General features: G+C 40.0%; 1 protein-coding gene across 2 annotated transcripts in view; it reads left to right on the top strand.

Moving 5' to 3' along the window:
- The window catches only part of LOC132816031 (glucocorticoid-induced transcript 1 protein-like), a 229,094-nt gene extending 215,052 nt beyond the window's left edge, over window positions 1-14,042 (top strand). For both annotated transcript variants that reach the window (XM_060825444.1, XM_060825443.1), the window contains one exon: window positions 12,795-14,042. In XM_060825444.1, the coding sequence (XP_060681427.1) occupies window positions 12,795-13,146 (352 nt within the window). In that variant the 3' untranslated portion in view covers window positions 13,147-14,042. The remainder of the gene's footprint in view (window positions 1-12,794) is intronic.
- The last annotated feature ends 3,894 nt before the right edge of the window (window positions 14,043-17,936 follow it).

Genomic DNA, 17,936 nt, shown 5'->3' with positions numbered 1-17,936 from the left:
CCTTCCCTAAAGGTCCTTAATGAAGCAAATGGGCTCACCATTAGAGAAGCAGACACACATTTTGGTCCCAGGATTTATGAAAATCAGAATAAGTGTACACAGGAAGATGGTGGCAGAGGGGATGGGAGGGTGGTTTGGTGAGAATATGTAGATACAGAGATTTTGCTGATTTTAATTACAGGATTTCACTATCATTTCTTAAAATTATATTCCCTGCCTATTAACCAGCCTTGAAAATCTACTTAACTACTGTGCAGACTGAAAAAGACCAAGCAAACAGTAAATATCATGGTTCATTGGAGCATAGCAACAAGGACCACAGTTATTTGCTTGAGATTTACTTGAGGCAGAATGGGACTTACAGCTAATCATGAGTGCATCATTCGTTAAATATTCATCTATTCTAATCCCATTTTCCAGCACTTAGCCTGTAGTATTGTATGCTGTGGCATTTTATGTGCTTATCTAAATAGTGTATAGATAGTGACCACCCTTTCAAACATTGAGTTCTAAATATCCACAATCCTATTGGTGAAAACATTTTCCCTCAAATGCCCTCTAAACTTTCTGATCCTTAGCTTAAATTGATTTCCTTGAATATTATAGAAACATATAAAATTATGAACGGAATAGATAGGATAGAAGTAGAGAGGATGTTTCCACTGGCAGGTGAAACTAGGACAAGAGGGCATAGCCTCAAAATTAACAGGAGCAGATTTAGGACTGAATTAAGAAGGAATTTCTTCACCCAGAAGATTGCGAATTTATGGAATTCCCTGCCCCAGTGAAGTAGATTAGACTTCTTCAGTAAATGTTCTTAAAGCTAAGATAGATAAGTTTTGAACAGTAAAGGAATTAAGGGTTATTCTGAGAGGGCAAGTAAGAGGAACTTTGGCCACAAAAAGATCAGCCATGATCTTATTGAATGGCAGGGTGGACTTGAAGGGCCATTTGATCTATTCCTGCTCTTAGTTCTTAATAAGTCCTTCCACTGAGGGGAAACGTTTCTCCATATCTACCTTGACTATGCCCCTCAGAAATTTATACACCTCAATCAGTTTCCCTTCTTCAAGGAAAACCATCCCAACGTATCTAATCTCTCTTTATAACTGAATTGCTGCGATCCAGGCAAGATCATGGTGAATCTCTTCTGCACCCTCTCTGTATAATCGCCACCTTCCCACAGTGTCGTGACCAGAACTGCACACCACTCTCCAGCCAAGATCTAACGATGTTATACATAACAACCTTTGAGCTACTGTATTTGATGCCTTAACTGATAAAGGTAGGTATTCCAGTGCTGTGAAAGTCTGCCAGGTTTCCTGGATCTGAGAAACTTAACTGGACACTTGAATTTAAATCAACTTCTCAAAAGCCTGATTTAAATATTAGAATGAAACGTTATATCTTTCCAAGACAGGAGTTTATACTCATTCTATTTGCATGTGCCACCTGAGGTGCAGGAACAGCAGAGATGACTCGGGAGACTTTGATGCAGATGTGGGTTGGGTTAAAAGGAAAGACCTATTTGGTTGAACAGTCAATGATGAGGTTCCACAAACTGACTGTTAGAATTGAAGCTGAGGAAATAGGTTTTGAAAAATTGCTGTCTGGAATAGATTACTGAAACATGCCACAGGAAAAAAAACTAGAACAGAAACAATTGTACACCTTTATTGAGAGAATTGATTGAGAGTGTTGATTAACTGCTTGAAGCAAGCAGATACAAGACAGTGGGGTTTGAGGATTATTTTGCTATACTTTAGCAAAGGTTTGATACCATTTCAGTGAGCTGTCTGGCCTAATAAAAATGCCATTCATTCCGATAGGGGTGCAGGTACATGATCATTTATCCAAAATCCTGAAATCTGAAAAACCCCCAAATCTGAAGTTTTTTTTCTCCATAATAAGATTGTTTGGCGTGCAAACAGTAAACCCAAGTCCACACCCACTCGACCCATGTCACTCAGATGTGATGTGTTGACATGACCCGGCATTGTCAGGCATCAATTCTGTCTCAGAAGTCATAGTACTCACAGGCGCAACTGCTATTAGGTAAGACTTTTTTAAAAAATTTCACTGTTAAACTGTCACTTATTCTGAAATCTAAAAAATTCTGAATTCCAAAAACCAGCTGGCCTCAAGGGTTTTAGATAAAAGATTGTGTACCTGTAGTATTTCAAGATTGAGAAAGTTAAAAATCACACAACACCAGGTTATAGTCCAACAGGTTTAATTGGAAGCACTAGCTCCTTCATCGGGTGGTTGTGGAGTATACAATTGTAAGACACAGAATTTATAGCAAAAGTTTACAGTGTAATGTAACTGAAATTATACATTGAAAAATACCTTGATTGTTAAGTCTTTCATCAGTTGTAATGACCATGATAGTTTCACTTCTTTCATATGTAAATTACAAAACTTTTTTAAAAGTTACATTCTCAGGTTAACTGTAACAATTGGTGTCAGCGCAAATAAGATGTTGACATGTTGAAGGTGTTAGCCCCCTGTGTTCTCTGTCTGTGCCATAATGTTTAGACTGGTTTTAATCTAAAAAGTGAGTTACAGTCTTAATCATGCAACTTTTGAGCGAAGTACAATGTAACTCTGCAAGTACAAATTTACCCCACAAACATATATGTATGTGTGTGTGTGAATGAGGTGGGGATTTGTGAGTGTCTGTGAGAGAGAGTGTATATGTGTGTGTGTTACTGTAAAGTGGTCTAAGTATGTGAGAGGGTGCATGTGTGAGTGTGTGTGTCTGTAGGAGTGTGTGTGTGTCTGGGGTGGGGGTTGTGAGTGTCTGTGAGAGAGTGTGTATGTGTGTGAGAGAGTGTAAAGTGTCTAAGCCTGTGAGAGGATGCGTGTGGGAGTGTGTGTGTCTGTAGGAGTGTGTGTTTCTAGGGTGGTGGGTTGTGAGTGTCTGTGAGAGAGTGTGTATATGTGTGTGTGAATGTAAACTGTCTTAAGTCTGCGAGAGGGTGTGTGTATGTGTCTGTGTGCGTGTCCCTGTATAGGAGTGCCTGTGTGTGTGTGTGTGCGTGCGCGCGCACGTGTAGGAGTGTCTGTGTGTGTGTGTACAGTGCAATGATGGTCACCTGTAGCATGACATGAACCCAAGGTCCCGGTTGAGGCTCTCCCTATGGGTACCGAACTTAGCTAACAGCCTCTGCTCGACCACTTTTCACTGCTGCCCTGTCCCGAAGTCTGCCTTGGAGGATGGTCACCTGAAGGTCCGAGGTCGAATGTCCTGGACCACTGAAGTGTTCTCCAACTGGGAGGGAACACTCCTGTCTGTTGATTGTTGTGTGGTAGCCATTCATACGTTGCTGTAGCCTTTGCTATGTTTCACCAATGTACCATGCTTCAGGGCATCCTTGCCTGCAGTGTATGAGACAACGTTGGTTGAGTCGCGTGAGTACCTGCCATGTACATGGTGAGAGCTGTCCCCATGCGTAATGGTGGTATCTGTATCCACACTCTGACACGCTGATGAAGGAGCGGTGCTCCAAAAGCTAGTGTGCTTCCAATTAAACCTGTTGGACTGTAACCTGGTGTTATGTGATTTGTAACTTTGTACACCCCAATCCAACACCGGCATCTCCAAATCAAGATTGAGAAAGTTATCATACTGAATACTGCACACGTTATATTATAAATGTTGATTCTCACAAGTAGAATAAATAAATTACCCCTAAAGTTATTGCATTCTCCATTGAAAATTCTTGTATTATGGGCATTGCTTGCAGAGTCAACATTTGCTGTCCATCCCTGGTTGAACTGATTGGCTCTCTAGGCCATTTCAGAAGATATTTGAAGTCATCTCCATTGTTGAGGGTCTGGAGAACAGATGCCAGGTAAAGATGGCAAATTACCATCCCAAAAGGAGATTAGGGAACCAACTGGATTTCTACAACAGTTGACTATGGTCGAATTGTTGCCATTAGACTAGCTTTTAATTCCAAATAGAGATCAAATGTCACTATGCTGATTTGAACCCATTGTCTCCAGATCATTAACCTGAATCTCTGGATTACCAGCCCAATGACATTACCATGACACTGTTTAGAAATATGTGACTCTTAATAGCAATAGCACACAATACACTCCAGTAGTGCAAAATTAGTGGTTGTAATAGCAAGATTCCCTATGTGTGGAAACAGGTCCTTCGGCCCAACAAGGCCACACCAACCCTCCAAAGAGTAACCCACCCAGTTCCATTTTCCTCTGACTAATGCACCTAATGCAATGGGCAATTTAGCATTGCCAATTCACCTAACCTGCCCATCTTTGGACTGCGGGAGGAAACCGGAGCACCCAGAGGAAACCCATGCAGACACGGGGAGAATGTGCAAGCTCCACACAGACAGTCGCTCGAGGAATGGAGTCGAACCTGGGACCCTGGAGCTGTGAAGTAGCAGTGCTAACCACTGAGCCACCGTGCCACAAGACTTCCTACTTGCATTCCTCTCCTTCTTGCAATAATTTCCAACATTGCAATTGCCTTCCTAATCATTAGATGTACCCTGATACTAACTTGTTATGATTCATGGACCAGGATACTCAGATTCCTCTGCACAACAGTGTTTTGCAATTGACATAATACACTGCTTCTCTCTTCTCTTTGCTAAAGTATGTAAGTTCACACAGCCCACATTATATTCCATCTGCCAGTTCTTGATTCCCTTCCTTTAACTTATCCATACCCCCTGCAGATTTCTTATTCCCTTTTCAGAATTTAATTGCATACCTTTGTATCATCATCCAATATTAACCATTTATTTGATCCTTTCATTTAAGTATATACTGTAAATATTTGAACTTGTACACTGATCTCCATGGCTTGTCACTCATCACATAGAGTCAAAGTCATAGAGTCATAAAACACAGAAACAGACCCTTCGATCCAAGCAGTCCATGCCGAACATAATCCCAAACAAGTCTCACCTGCCTGCTCCTGGCACATAACCCTCCAGTAATGTTGAATGTAAGTAATATTTGCCTACAAGTTTTACAAAAATAACAAAAGCATGGTCATTTACATATCATGTGACCTATTAATGAATGTCAATTATTCATAACCATTAGTGCCATAGATGTCATGTGAAGATCCAGTTTACGTCAACACACAGGACAAGTATTGAAAAGTTAAAGTGAATGAAAAATCTTGGAAGCAGAGAGACTTAGGGAGAGAATTGAGAGAGTGATGCAATCTTGGCTGAAGGAACAACTGCCAATGGCTGAGGACAGGAAGGAGAGAATGCACAAGGGATAAGAGTCAAAGGAATAAAGAATTTACATGGGGCAGGGGGTCAGGCATATAGGCCTTAAGGAGATCACTCCAAACGGCCTGGCACAAAGACAATCTTGTGCTGTCTCCAAGCAACTCCGGTTTAAAACCACAGAGAACACAGATAGGCAAATGGCAATTAGTATGATATGGCAACAAAATTTCAGATAACATAAATTAATTTATGTGATGGCTGAAAGACCAACAAAATTGCCTTGGAGTACTCAAGTCTGGAAGTAGGATAGCCATTTATGAGAGTTTAATGAATGGATAAATTGAGCTCATAACAAGGTGATGCTGCAGATTGAATTTAGGTGATCTTTGCAAAGGAAGGAATTTGGGGTCCAAAACACAATTCAAATACCAAAACTAACTGGTAATATTGTAAGAACTTTGATTTAGATTAATATTGGAGAAGGGACTGAGTTGATATGTATGAGCAGAATTCGTGGAGAGAGTCATTGTGTTTAACTGGATGAACTTTGAACTCATGAATGCTTACATGTCAAAAAATTAATCTGCATTACTGCATAAAGCTATCTTGGATCCTCTAAACAGCTGGACTTCAGTGCTCACAAAAGCTTTTTGAAAGATTAATGCTCATTATTAGTTGTCACAAAATATTTTAAAATTTACAAATTTATGGCAACAGTGTACAGTCTTTTATAGAAAATCAAAACTTTGATATTAGAGCACTTCGTTCTAATTTCTTGTTGTGTTTATGCTGAGACTTTTCTTTTTAAAAAAGTAAATCATCCAGTTAGATATTTTGAGGCACGATTAAATTTTTTTATTAATACTGCCTTTGCCCTTTGCCTTCTGCTTGATGTTAGAAAGACCAGAGACCGCAGAACAATAGACCTTTGAATCATTTAGTTTTATATATAAATCTGTGGAAAGTGATCTCTTTCACAAGGGATTGTAAGATAGAAAACTCGATTATAGATCAGTCAATCGGGAAGTTTTCAAATTACATCGGATTGCTGGAAAATTCATATTTCAATTAAAATGTGGATCCAGTAGGAAACTATGAAACATGAAACCCGTGTCTTCAAAGAGGATTGCCAAGTGTGATAATTTCAGTGTAAGGTATGTTTAACACCATTGAAAAACATTCTAGCATGATTCTTTTACATTCATTGGATTTTGATTATTGGTCAAAGAAAAGCATAATTCCTGACTTATGGTGTTGTTGATGAAATGAAGTTACCCAGAATATGGGCGGCATGGTGGCACATTGGTTAGCACTGCTGCCTCACAGCACCTGAGACCTAGGTTCAATTCCCGTCTTGGGCAACTGTCTGTGTGGAGTTTGCACATTCTCCCCGTGTCTGCGTGCGTTTCCTCTGGGTGCACCGGTTTCCTCCCACGGTCACAAAGATGTGCAGATTAGGTGAATTGGCCATGCTAATTGGCCACATAGTGTTAGGTGAAGGGTTAAGTGTAGGGGAATGGGTCTGGGTGGGTTGCTCTTCTGAGGGTCGATGTGGACTTGTTGGGCCGAAGGGCCTGTTTCCACATTATAAGTAATCTAATGATTCAATCTATCTTGATTTCTTCCGATTACTTGCGGTTGAATGTTGTCCTTAATGGATGAATGCACATTTTCAGGATTTCTGGTGGTATTAGCAAGCTGAAAACTAATCCCATTACTATATTTCTATGCCTTTTACAGGAGGTGCTGTTTAACACAAAATCCAGCTCTAGTTTAACTGAAGGAAGTTAGAGATGTAAATTTATCTTTAAATATTGTTCTTTATGGTCTGCATTCTCTTTCGCTTTCACCTTTGAATATCATTGAAGAGGAAGAAAAAAGGCTTTTCCACTTAAATAATTTGAATAAACCCAGAGAAGGACTGTTATTAAGCATATAATTCTGTAGTGAGAATAAAGTGCGACTGGGCGAGCACTATTTCAGTATTTTTACTACAGTTCAACTGTTCAATTCTCCAGAAATTAAACGATTCTGTGGTGTATAGCAGTCCGATCAGTACATGTAATGGTATCAGGTAATTTGAATTTCAAACAAACAGCTCAGAAACATGCTTCACTGTTTCGCATGAAGAGCTTATGGTGATTTCATGGGATCTTTAACTTTGTTCACTCTCAACGTGATTATGGAAATTATTTGTCATGGAATTATTTGCTAGCACAGTGTGGCCTGTAGTAATTACCTTAATCTGTAATTAGTATGGAGGTGTAAAATTACTTCCCATTTAAGATGGAGATGAAGACGTAATTTTCTGACAGTGAATAATCTTTGGAATTTTCTATCCTAGAGGGAATGACTGAATCTAAAGCGCTTTTGGGCCAAGTTTTCATGTGGTCAAACTTCATGGAAGGTCTCTCTTTGTGAGGCTTAGGGAGATTTCTCTCTCTTATTGCCCCAAGCGTATTTTCTTAACAACCTTAATGCCCTATAGGACATCTCACATCTGATGCTTGTCTGATTCTACTTGCTTTAGTTGAAAGAACTTGCCCTCAGTTGAATATCCCAGGATAGACTAGTATCCATAGTGCATACACCATATTTAAAAGGCCATTGTCATCAAGATAAGTGTTAACACTCCAAGTTGCCCTTCACTATTGTGATGGCACAGCAGCCACAAGTGTATGCTGCTCATGTCAAACAGCTGGTATGGCTGACATTTCCTTGCACATACAGTTCCACTTTCTTGCCCCAGTCACTGTCTAACTACCAGGTCCCACATCTTACCAGTCCTTAGCTACATTTCATTCTACTACCACCCTCTTGAAGTCACTGCAACTTTGTATCCAAAGCCCACTGTAGTCCAGCATCTTATATACAATGTAGGACCGACTCACGCAGGGATACAAATGAAATGTTGCATGATGATCAACAACTACAGAGGAATCTTCGAACAAGATGGATGGGCACTATTTCATTTGGATAATTGATTATTCGGTTAATTGATTCTCCTCTTGGGCTTGGAGTTTTCTAAAGTTGTATTTGTCCTCGCTCTGCCTGCCTTGCTTCCTCTCCCTGTCTCAAGGTTTATTTCTGAGCAGAGACACACTTGTGTGCAAGGGACCTGGGACATTGCTGAAGACTTCTGCTACCACCTCCACCCCCCACCCTTCCATCAGTTCAATGGGATTGACACAGAGAGCACTTGCTTAGTCTGCTCCCCGTTCAGGGGACGAGATAGCAGCACACCGTATGTGAGCCCCCATTCTGCTCCCCACAACCCCGCCCGCTTCCCCAAGCCCATCCAACCCTGCCCTGTCCAATCCACCCACCGTCCACTCCCCTGTCCAACACAGCGCCCCCCCCCCCACCCAATCTGTCCCCCTAACTCCACCCTCTGACCAAATCGGCTCCTACACGCACCCCCCCTCCCCCACCCTATCAGTCCCATCTCCCCCTGCAGCAGCTGGACTGGACACCAACAATAAGACTGCTGCTGCCTTTGGAGGGGTGAATCTCAAAATAGCGTGCTTGCACACAGACATGCAGACACACAGACACACACACACACACACGCAGAGGACAATGTTGGAGAGAGTATCTGGGGAAGGGGGGAGGTTTAGAGTACACCCCTGTGTAGAACTCCAAGGGAAGTGTGGGGGAGAGAGAGAGCGGGCAGTCATTTGGAGACAGTGCCTAGACCCTCATCAATGTCCAGGACTGTTTTCGGCAGCATCATTGTTGGAAACACCTCTTTGATGTAATGTTTCTTTGGATAACTCAAAATTCGGATAATTGATATTTGGATAATCGAGGTTCCTCTGTACTTTGCAGAATTGGCTGCACCCAACTCTCATTGACCGGAACCAGAGGTTAATTAGGTCATATCTCACTTGTAATGCCTGATGCAGCTGAGCTCTGTCACGAGCAAGGACAGCTTGCACTCCCTCAGTGTCCTGATCTTCCTCCTTGGAAGACTGCTCCCTTTCTCTCATTTGCTCAGCATCCAGCACATCCTCTCTTTGCCTGTTCCAATTGTGCACACACCCCCAAGAAGTAGTAATAGTGATCACAGATCACATGGACATTACTGAATGGAGCCCCTTTCCTGTTGATGAGTTCTGGCAGTGTTGTGCTACAGCCCTCTGTTTCAATCGTATGTAGTTGAGACATATAGTTACCAGTCGAGGGGCATGTATCAGGTACTCGTGGCTCTCTGGGATAGCCACTTAGTACAGATGCTACCAGTTGAGTGATCAGCACATAATAAATATTAGGATTGTTCTATGTGCTCCTTTGTCAGCCCTTTATCAATCATAAAAATTATCACTGCATACAGTAACATGTATCATATTGCTCACAGAATAAATGAGGAAACTAGTTCTGTGCCCCTTTGCACCTTGTGTTGCTGCATGCAGTGTCACCTCTTTTGAAGTTGGTGATAATTTATGCTTCATTGAAATCTCTCTGCAACTTGCAACATGGCCAGTAACATGGTGAATATTGCAATTGACTAACATTTAAACTTGGATGGCATGGTGGCTCAGTGGTTAGCACTGCTGCCTCACAGCGCTAGGGGATCCAGGTTTGATTCCTGCCTCGGGTGACTGTCTGTCTGTGTGGAGTTTGCACATTCTCCCTGTGTCTGTGTGGGTTTCCTCCAGGTGCTCTGGTTTCCTTCCACAATCCAAAGATGTGCAGGCCAGATGAATTGGCCATGCTAAATTGCCTATAGTGTTAGATGCATTAGTCAGGGGTAAATATAGGACAGGGGAATGGGTTTGGGTGGATTACTCTTGGGAGGGTTGGTATGGACCTGTTGGGCCGAAGGGCCTGTTTCCATACTGTAGGAATCTAATCTAATCTAAATTTCACACGTAGCAAGATATGTTTGCAAATGAAGTGTTGCTGCATTTTGCATTATGATTGGTGTCTTTGCTCCTTTAAAGGTTTCTTATTTAGTACAAGTGGATGTTGCACTTTTGCGCCATCAAACTGACATTGATTGTGTCCATACTAAGCACTGTCCCAGGAATTTTCCAGTCGTGGATCATTTCTGTCAAACAGCAAGTGATAGTAGTGAATGCAGCTTACAGTAAAGGTCATTTCTTCCCAACTCTGCCCACCTCCATAATCTTCCACAACCTCCCATTCTGTATCACCTACTCCCTCACCTTCATCCTTACTCCTTGCTTCTGCCGCTGCCCTACCACTCAGTAACGAATGTACCCTCCCATTACCTGTTCCTATGGCAGCTGCCACAGTGTGGCACAATCCCAACACTGAATGCTGGCTGACTTTGACAGATAGCCCTAGACAATGAATGACCACATTTGTTGCAGTTCCCGTACTGATTCTATGCAATTTCTGTGACCGCATGTGATGGACCCACAGGATTGACGGTGGCCGGGCCCCTGGATAGAGTGTGGACTCTGTTCTTGACTGACTGCACCAGGATTTCTCCAACTGACAGCTCTCCTCTTCACTCGACAGAGGACAACTGCCCACATACTTTGAGAAATGGCTAGATGCTCAGCCTCCTTCATCCCGCCACATTCCTGATGAAGGGCTTATGCCCGAAATGTCAATTCTGCTGCTCCTCAGATGCTGCCTAACCTGCTGTGCTTTTCCAGCAACACACATTTCGACTCTGACCTCTAGCATCTGCAGTTCTCACTTTCTCCTGGTTGCTGCAACCTTACTATAAAGCCTCTTCCAAGGGTGCCCATCTTGAAGTTCTCCTCCTCCCTCTGCAAGGGGGATCACTATCACCCCCTACCTGCATCTACCTATCACCTTCCCAGCTACCTACCCCCACCTCACCCTCCTGTTTATCTCTCAGCCACCAACCTTTCCACACACTCCTGATAAAAGACTTACACCTGAAACGTCAATTCTCCTGCTCTTTGGATGTGGCGTTAGCTGCTGTGCTTTTCCAGCACCAAAACTTTCGACATTGAAAGGTTATGCCTTGTGTGTGGCACACGGGCAGCTGGCACATAATGTAGATGTCAGACTGTACTATACAGCAGGACTGGCCACTGGTCATAAGCCTGAAAACAGCCGAGCTACATGTCAGCACTGAACAAGTCGCTGTGGCAGAACTGTGAGCTATATAAGACTCTGGCTAAGATGACAACTCTCTTAAATGCACAGCATGGCATGACAAAGATATTGTGGTAATTCAGGTTGATGCTAACAGAATGAGTACTAAGGGAGCAAACAATCCTGAGATAAAGCCCGACCAAATCCTTGTGCTGGGTATCTGCCGTGAGTGCAAAGTATCCTTACACCAACATTTCACTGCACGTTTCGGTGTGTCCCAAAGTGCAGCTTTATAGTGCCAACACATCCTGTAGGCAGAATCGGAGACAAGCCATGAGAGTTCTGAGAGGTTAATGGTGCCAGATGGCAATGTAGTGGAAAAGGATTCATGTGATTGATGCCCATGGAATACACCCTGAGGGTTGTTGCGGGGTATCTATGATGACAGTCAGTAGAGTGAGTGGTAAGCTGGAGTCAGCAGGTATTTGTTCTGACTTCAATGTTGGAAATTCTCAGCATCTCATTTCCTCATGGGGCTGGGAGGACATAATAATGAAACAAGATAGGTAGATAATGAGGTTGATAACGAGCAATAATCTCCTTCATCTAGTATGAGAATGTTGTCTTGACATCCAGAACTTAGTTGTAAAATGTGAACTTTCAAACAATTCTCCTAGATTCTCTCCACAGCTCAGTTTGTTCAGTGACCCTCTCAGAGTCATTGAATATATTCAAAGGCCGTGTTAGACAGATTTTTGACCTACAAGAGACTCGAGGGTTCAAGGTGACAGGAGGTGAAGGAGTTGAGGCCACAATCCATTTAAATATTGCATAAGGCTGAAGGAGCCTAATGGTCTATTTCTGCTGCCATCTCTTATGTCAACAATTGACCTGAAATTTTATTTTAAATGTTTTCTGCTGTTAGTTAATATAAGTATAATAGAGAATATTAAGTCAGGACTGAAAAGCCCCAAGATTTCCAGTTTTGTATTTTTCAATGGTCACGCAGTTTGGTACTTTGTTACGTAACAAGGCTGAAAATGTTTGTTTATATTTTGATACGTGATATAGTCTTGAACTGAACAGTAAATTTTAAATTAAAAATGTTACAAATCTTTGAAATATTCTTAGAGAAACATTTATTCACTGAGCAGCAGGGAGATAGGCAGCAGTGCTTGCTTCTACATGCTTCTTTTGTCCACTGAATAGAAATACCTTTACTTCTGATTCTATGAAATCTTGAATTGTCAAATGAATTATTTCTTTAGTTTGTATGTTCATGTCAATTTCTTACCTTTTAGGTCAAACATAATATTGTATCTGATCCTACCAATTCTTTCAGAAAACAAAATTGGTGATTTAACTGAAGTAGTTTGTTGCCACTTTCTGCTCTGTTACTACATCTCTTTGGGATGTTACATCCATCAAATTGTTTTTACTTTCACTGCTGTATTTCCACTGAGTATTCGAAACTGCAAGCCAAAAAGGTTCCATTTCCTTTGAGTTATTAACAATTTTGCTCTCTCCTAGGTCTCGTCCTCCCACCTCTGTCCCTTTGTTTTCTTGTCCTGACAGAAACAAAGTGAACTTCATTCCCAAAGGATCAGCCTTCTTTCCTGTGAGCATCGTGAGCCGAGCTCTGTTTTCCACCTCTGACCTGTTACTCAAGAGCTCGTCAGTCTCTGGCCTCAATCCTAGCGTAGCATCCAGCACTGTGACGGCAGAGCTGTTTCCATCTCAGGTCTCATTCTCACCTTTGATAGAAGACACCAGCACAAGGGACTCTGAGGCCTTAGTTCAGCAGCCATCGCATCAACAGCAGCAGCCCCATGATTCTCAAAATGAAGAACTTTCCTCAGCTCAGAACTTTGTAATAATCTAGCCCTTGCACCTCCCACTGCTGCCCCTCCACAGGGTGGAGCAGGCCTCTGCTCTTAGCTGGGGATACCCTATATATCTGCATGGAGTAGCACCTGCATTCTGAACAAAGGTCCTTAGAATTTTAGCATATCTTACACTGTTCTTGGCAGGGATAGATTTCCTTATTTAGGAAATTTGAGAAGCAGTGATGCTTGCAAAACATATGCTTTCATAAGTGTTTTAAGTGCAGACTATGCATTACATGGTAAGTTTGGATGGATTAGTACTGTTGTTCTGTGTTCTGTTCCATCTCCTACAATAACAAAAAAAGCTCTATATATTTAAAAAAAATGCCTGTCTAAAAGATAGAAAATAGATGTTGTGTTGTGTTATGTCCAATGGATAAAAAATATTGTTTACAAACAATCCAGGTTGTTTAAGTTTATAAATTTCTGTAATACATACAATGCAAAAAAGCAAAATGGCCACAACAGTTGCACAGTGCCCACCCTATGGCCTAGCTTCAGGTACTTCAGTTGAAGTTTAAACTCAGGTAATTTGGAATGTATATCCACATAGGATTTTAACGAATTTGTGGCTGAACAAGCTAAGGGGGAATTTGGGGTAAGCATCACTCTCTTGCCTTTACGTTTTATACATTAACCTTTCCTCATTACATTCCACTTTCTTTAACTAAAAGTGCATTCTGATCCGGGGAAGACCTGGACGAGGGTGAATATTAAATAACCAGCATTACTGTGATGTTTGACATCACTTGTTTTCATGGATGTTCAGCCAAAATTTACATAAACCATTGCTTTGAAATGCATCAAGGCTTTTTGACATTTCAGAAATGAAGACAAAGTGTTTCAGGTGTTGAAGACTGTTAAACTGTTAAAAATACAGTAGTGTTGAATACTGGGCTGTATCTAAGAAACATTCCATGTTGTAAAGAAATCTGAATGATCAAATCTTTAAGTTTCATAATCAGACTCTTCAGATTCTTGTGTTCAGTATGTTCCCTTTTCTGTGTGTGAAGTATGGAATTGGCAGATACACAAAATAAAATAGTGTTACAGAGATGAAGTAAAGTTAATGTTTAGTTTCTCATTATGACCCCACATTTTATGTTAACAATCTTGCACTTTTTTTCCTGTGGCTACTGTAAGGTGCTGTTTCTTTTACAAAGAGCGTTTTTATAAGAACAATTACTTACATAGTATTTATTTAACTGGAATGTGATAACCAGCCATTAATTTATCATTTTAGGATTCATTTTGATAAATGTCTACTATTATTTAAGAAGTATCATACTGGGAAAGGATAAAAGGTTGCTTCTTGTTTTGTGGACCAAGAGACAAGGACTTGATGTAACAATGGATGTAAAGTTTGTAGCTGCTACTGACTTTTACCACTGTTGGTTGGTGCAGGCAGCATAAGGTTAATCTATGAGAACTCAGTGAGAGATACTGATGTAACCAAAATCCCTTTTAATCTTTCATTTGAGAAACTAGATATTAATTTTTACCAAACACTGTTGCAAATCTGATTATGATCTTATAAAGGTTTTAAACCAAATTGGTTGAAAATTAGCTAACTTCAAAAAGAAATGTAAACTTAAAATATTATTGGTCTTGAAGTGTATCCTACACCTAGATGTAGAAATTTTGTTTGTCAAATGCATTGTTTAAAAACTTGTTTCAAATTTTGTACATAGTCTTGCTGTGATTTCTAGCCATCGTGCTAAACAGTATTTATGAGTTACCACACAATGCTTCAAAAATAATGCAGTGTGGCTTTTGTTTTGTATTTTTTTCAGTATATAGTTCTTGTGTCTTATTTAAAATAAAATTATAGCGAACGGCATGAATAAAAACTGGCCATTTTCTAATCACATTTGCGTTTTACTTTCATTAATTGGCAACAAATCTTTGCATATTGTAGACTTTTATGTCAAAAGTTTACCAGGATTGCAATGACCAGAACAAGTGTTTCATAAAGTATTTTTAAATTTGTGCTCAACTGCAAATTAGCTGAAATTCTTGGTTTGCAATGTGACTGTTTGACTAACATAATTCTGTCCCTTCCATTTTGTACAATGCAAGAGTGCAGTGTCTTTAACAAAACAAAAAAGGTGGGAAAAGCAAAGACTTAAAATTAAAAATTGGAGAAATGGATTAGTCATTAGTAACGAAACTATACAGACCAAGAGGATCTGACATTCTATCTTTCTTGTGTCCTGAGCTAGCTGATATCAATTTGTCAAATGTTGCAATTGGCTGAGTACCGCAGTTTATGGAAGGATGAGAGGGGAACACATTTACAACAAATTTTAAAGTTGAATATGCGGCCTGTTAAAATGTCTTCAGCCATTTATCTGCCTGATTTTACCCTTTTCAATTACATTGTTTTTTTCGAGAGAGGCAGCAAAGCTACATTGTAAAGTCATATATTATTAATATGCTAATTGGGGTCTGATGACAATGTCAGGCACAGACTGCTTTTTTTAAACTGACCTTGAGTCACAAAATCATGGCAATGGTGTGCCTTAGGATATTTTAAAGTCAAATAAATACAAGCTGCTTTCAAATAATAAACACAAATTTATATTGTTATATCCATTTACATATAATGTAACATAAGTAATATGGATAATTGATCCCCTCAGAACGAATCAAATGAACATTCAACAGGGTTGGATAAAACCAGTCTTGATCTACCACCTTGTACTTGATACTTCTTTAAACTCCCAGGCAAAGTTTGTGTTAAAAATGCATGTTCAATTCAATTGAGAGATTGTTGAATGAATTTTATTTCATCACTGTTTCAACACAATTTTCAACTTAATTCTGCAGTACATATTTAACTAATTGTAATATTTTGTATTTTGATAGAATAGCTACGTAATGACATAGTTTCTAAACAATTTTTTTTTAAAAATGCTGAATGTTTTTATTTTCTACCCCAAAAATACCTTATAATAGAAAAAAGCTAAATATTGCTTGTTCTAACTTTTTATATGGAGTAAACTGCATCAGTGTTTCTCCTTTTTATTCACTTTAAATAAGGTCCTTGTAACAACGAACTGTATTTAAATAGTGTCTTTTACAGGGTGAAACTGTGCTTCACAGGCACGCTGTCACATATGTGGCACTCACCCGTACAAAGACATATTAACATGAATAACTAAAAGCTTGGTTAAAGAAGCAGGTTTTACATGACACCTTTAAGAAGCAGAGATAAAGAGGGAAAGGTTTATAGAGTTCCTAAGAGAGGGAATGTAGATTTTAGTGCGTACGTAGGAGAGAAGGTCAAAGAAGAAATCCCACATGGGGACGAAACAGCTGAAGAAAATGGAGAAAAAACAAGAATCAAAATTGGTGTTTTGCAAAATTGTCAGAGGGCTATACAGCTGGCGAAAGAATAAAAATTAAAGACTGGCACCAATGTAAGTTACCTAGAATACAGATGACAAGAGGCTTGAAAAAGTTGCAGCGTGACAGTGGAAGATATGGAGCTCATCCAGGACAAGATAAATTAATTGAGTGGAGCCTTGAGTGAGGTTGTGGGGGGGGGGGGTGGCGGCTTGAAGGTAGTAAAATGTATTTGGGATGAAAAGATTATTGATTTATTTTAGGTTTGAACTATCCCAATGGATGTTGAAGTGAATACAGATAAAGTTATTTTCATTTCAAGAGTACAGTAAAAGTCTTTCATTCCATTATGGCTCTTTTACAAAATGTATTAAATATAACATTTCTTTGTACCATTATATCTACACCATGACAAAATCTTTTGAGAAAGCAGTGATTTACCTTAATGTTGAGATTCTCAACTGGGAATTCCTGAGCCCCGAGGAGATCCAAGGCTTTGCCAAAAACATCATCTTTCAAGATTAAAGTAAATGTCCCATTCTACATGCAGTGTCATCAAAAACAGAGGGGGTAATCATTTACCAATATCACTGGTATCATGTTATTTGTAAATATTAGGCATTGATTTAGAATATAAAAATAGGGAATGGTTCCAGGGACAAATACTCACATAGATACAATGCATATACTGATCCATCCCTCACAGATTGACTGAAAATGGGCAGCAAGTGGAGTTGAAATTTAACTCCGAGAAGTTTGAAGTTTTACACTCTGACAAAGTTTAAGGAGAGGCAATATAGACATAACAGCACAATTCTAAGGAGTGTGCAGGAACTCCAATAGGTTTTCTTTTTAAAAATTCTTGTCAATTCAGTAATTGTTTAACTGTCTATGTGCTGTGATTGTAAAATACACAAACAGCCAGGTTTTGTGGAAATCACTTAGAGGAGAGTAGATTCTATTTATTGTGCTTAATCCAGTCTGAATAAAAACAATACACCAATTTAAATATACACACAACACAAGTAGTTGCAGATTAGGACAATACGTTATGTGATATTTTGAAGTAGATTAAAGTTACACAATTTTACAGGTGGATGATTCTGGTGGATACAGGCTGAATTTGGCTTTCCTTCATGCTTCTCTGACATGGTGATTTAAAGGTGTTGAGAGATGAATTTATGTTTTTCTGGAGACAAAAGCTGCTGGATTTAGTTCTTTCAGGATCCAACTATGTTTGCTTGGGAACATCAGCACCTGCAAGATCCCATCCAGGCCCCACACAATCTTAACCTGGATCTATATTGCTAATCCTTCATTGTTGCTGATTTAGAAACCTGGAACGTACTTCCTGCATTACCATCTATATCACATCGACTGTAATGGTTTAAGGTAGGTTACTGCCATCTTCTCAAGGGATGAGCAACAGATCTGGCCT

This window comes from Hemiscyllium ocellatum, chromosome 5 (genome assembly GCF_020745735.1).
Source record: "Hemiscyllium ocellatum isolate sHemOce1 chromosome 5, sHemOce1.pat.X.cur, whole genome shotgun sequence".
Taxonomy (NCBI): domain Eukaryota; kingdom Metazoa; phylum Chordata; class Chondrichthyes; order Orectolobiformes; family Hemiscylliidae; genus Hemiscyllium; species Hemiscyllium ocellatum.
This window is presented reverse-complemented; position numbering and strand designations above follow the sequence as displayed.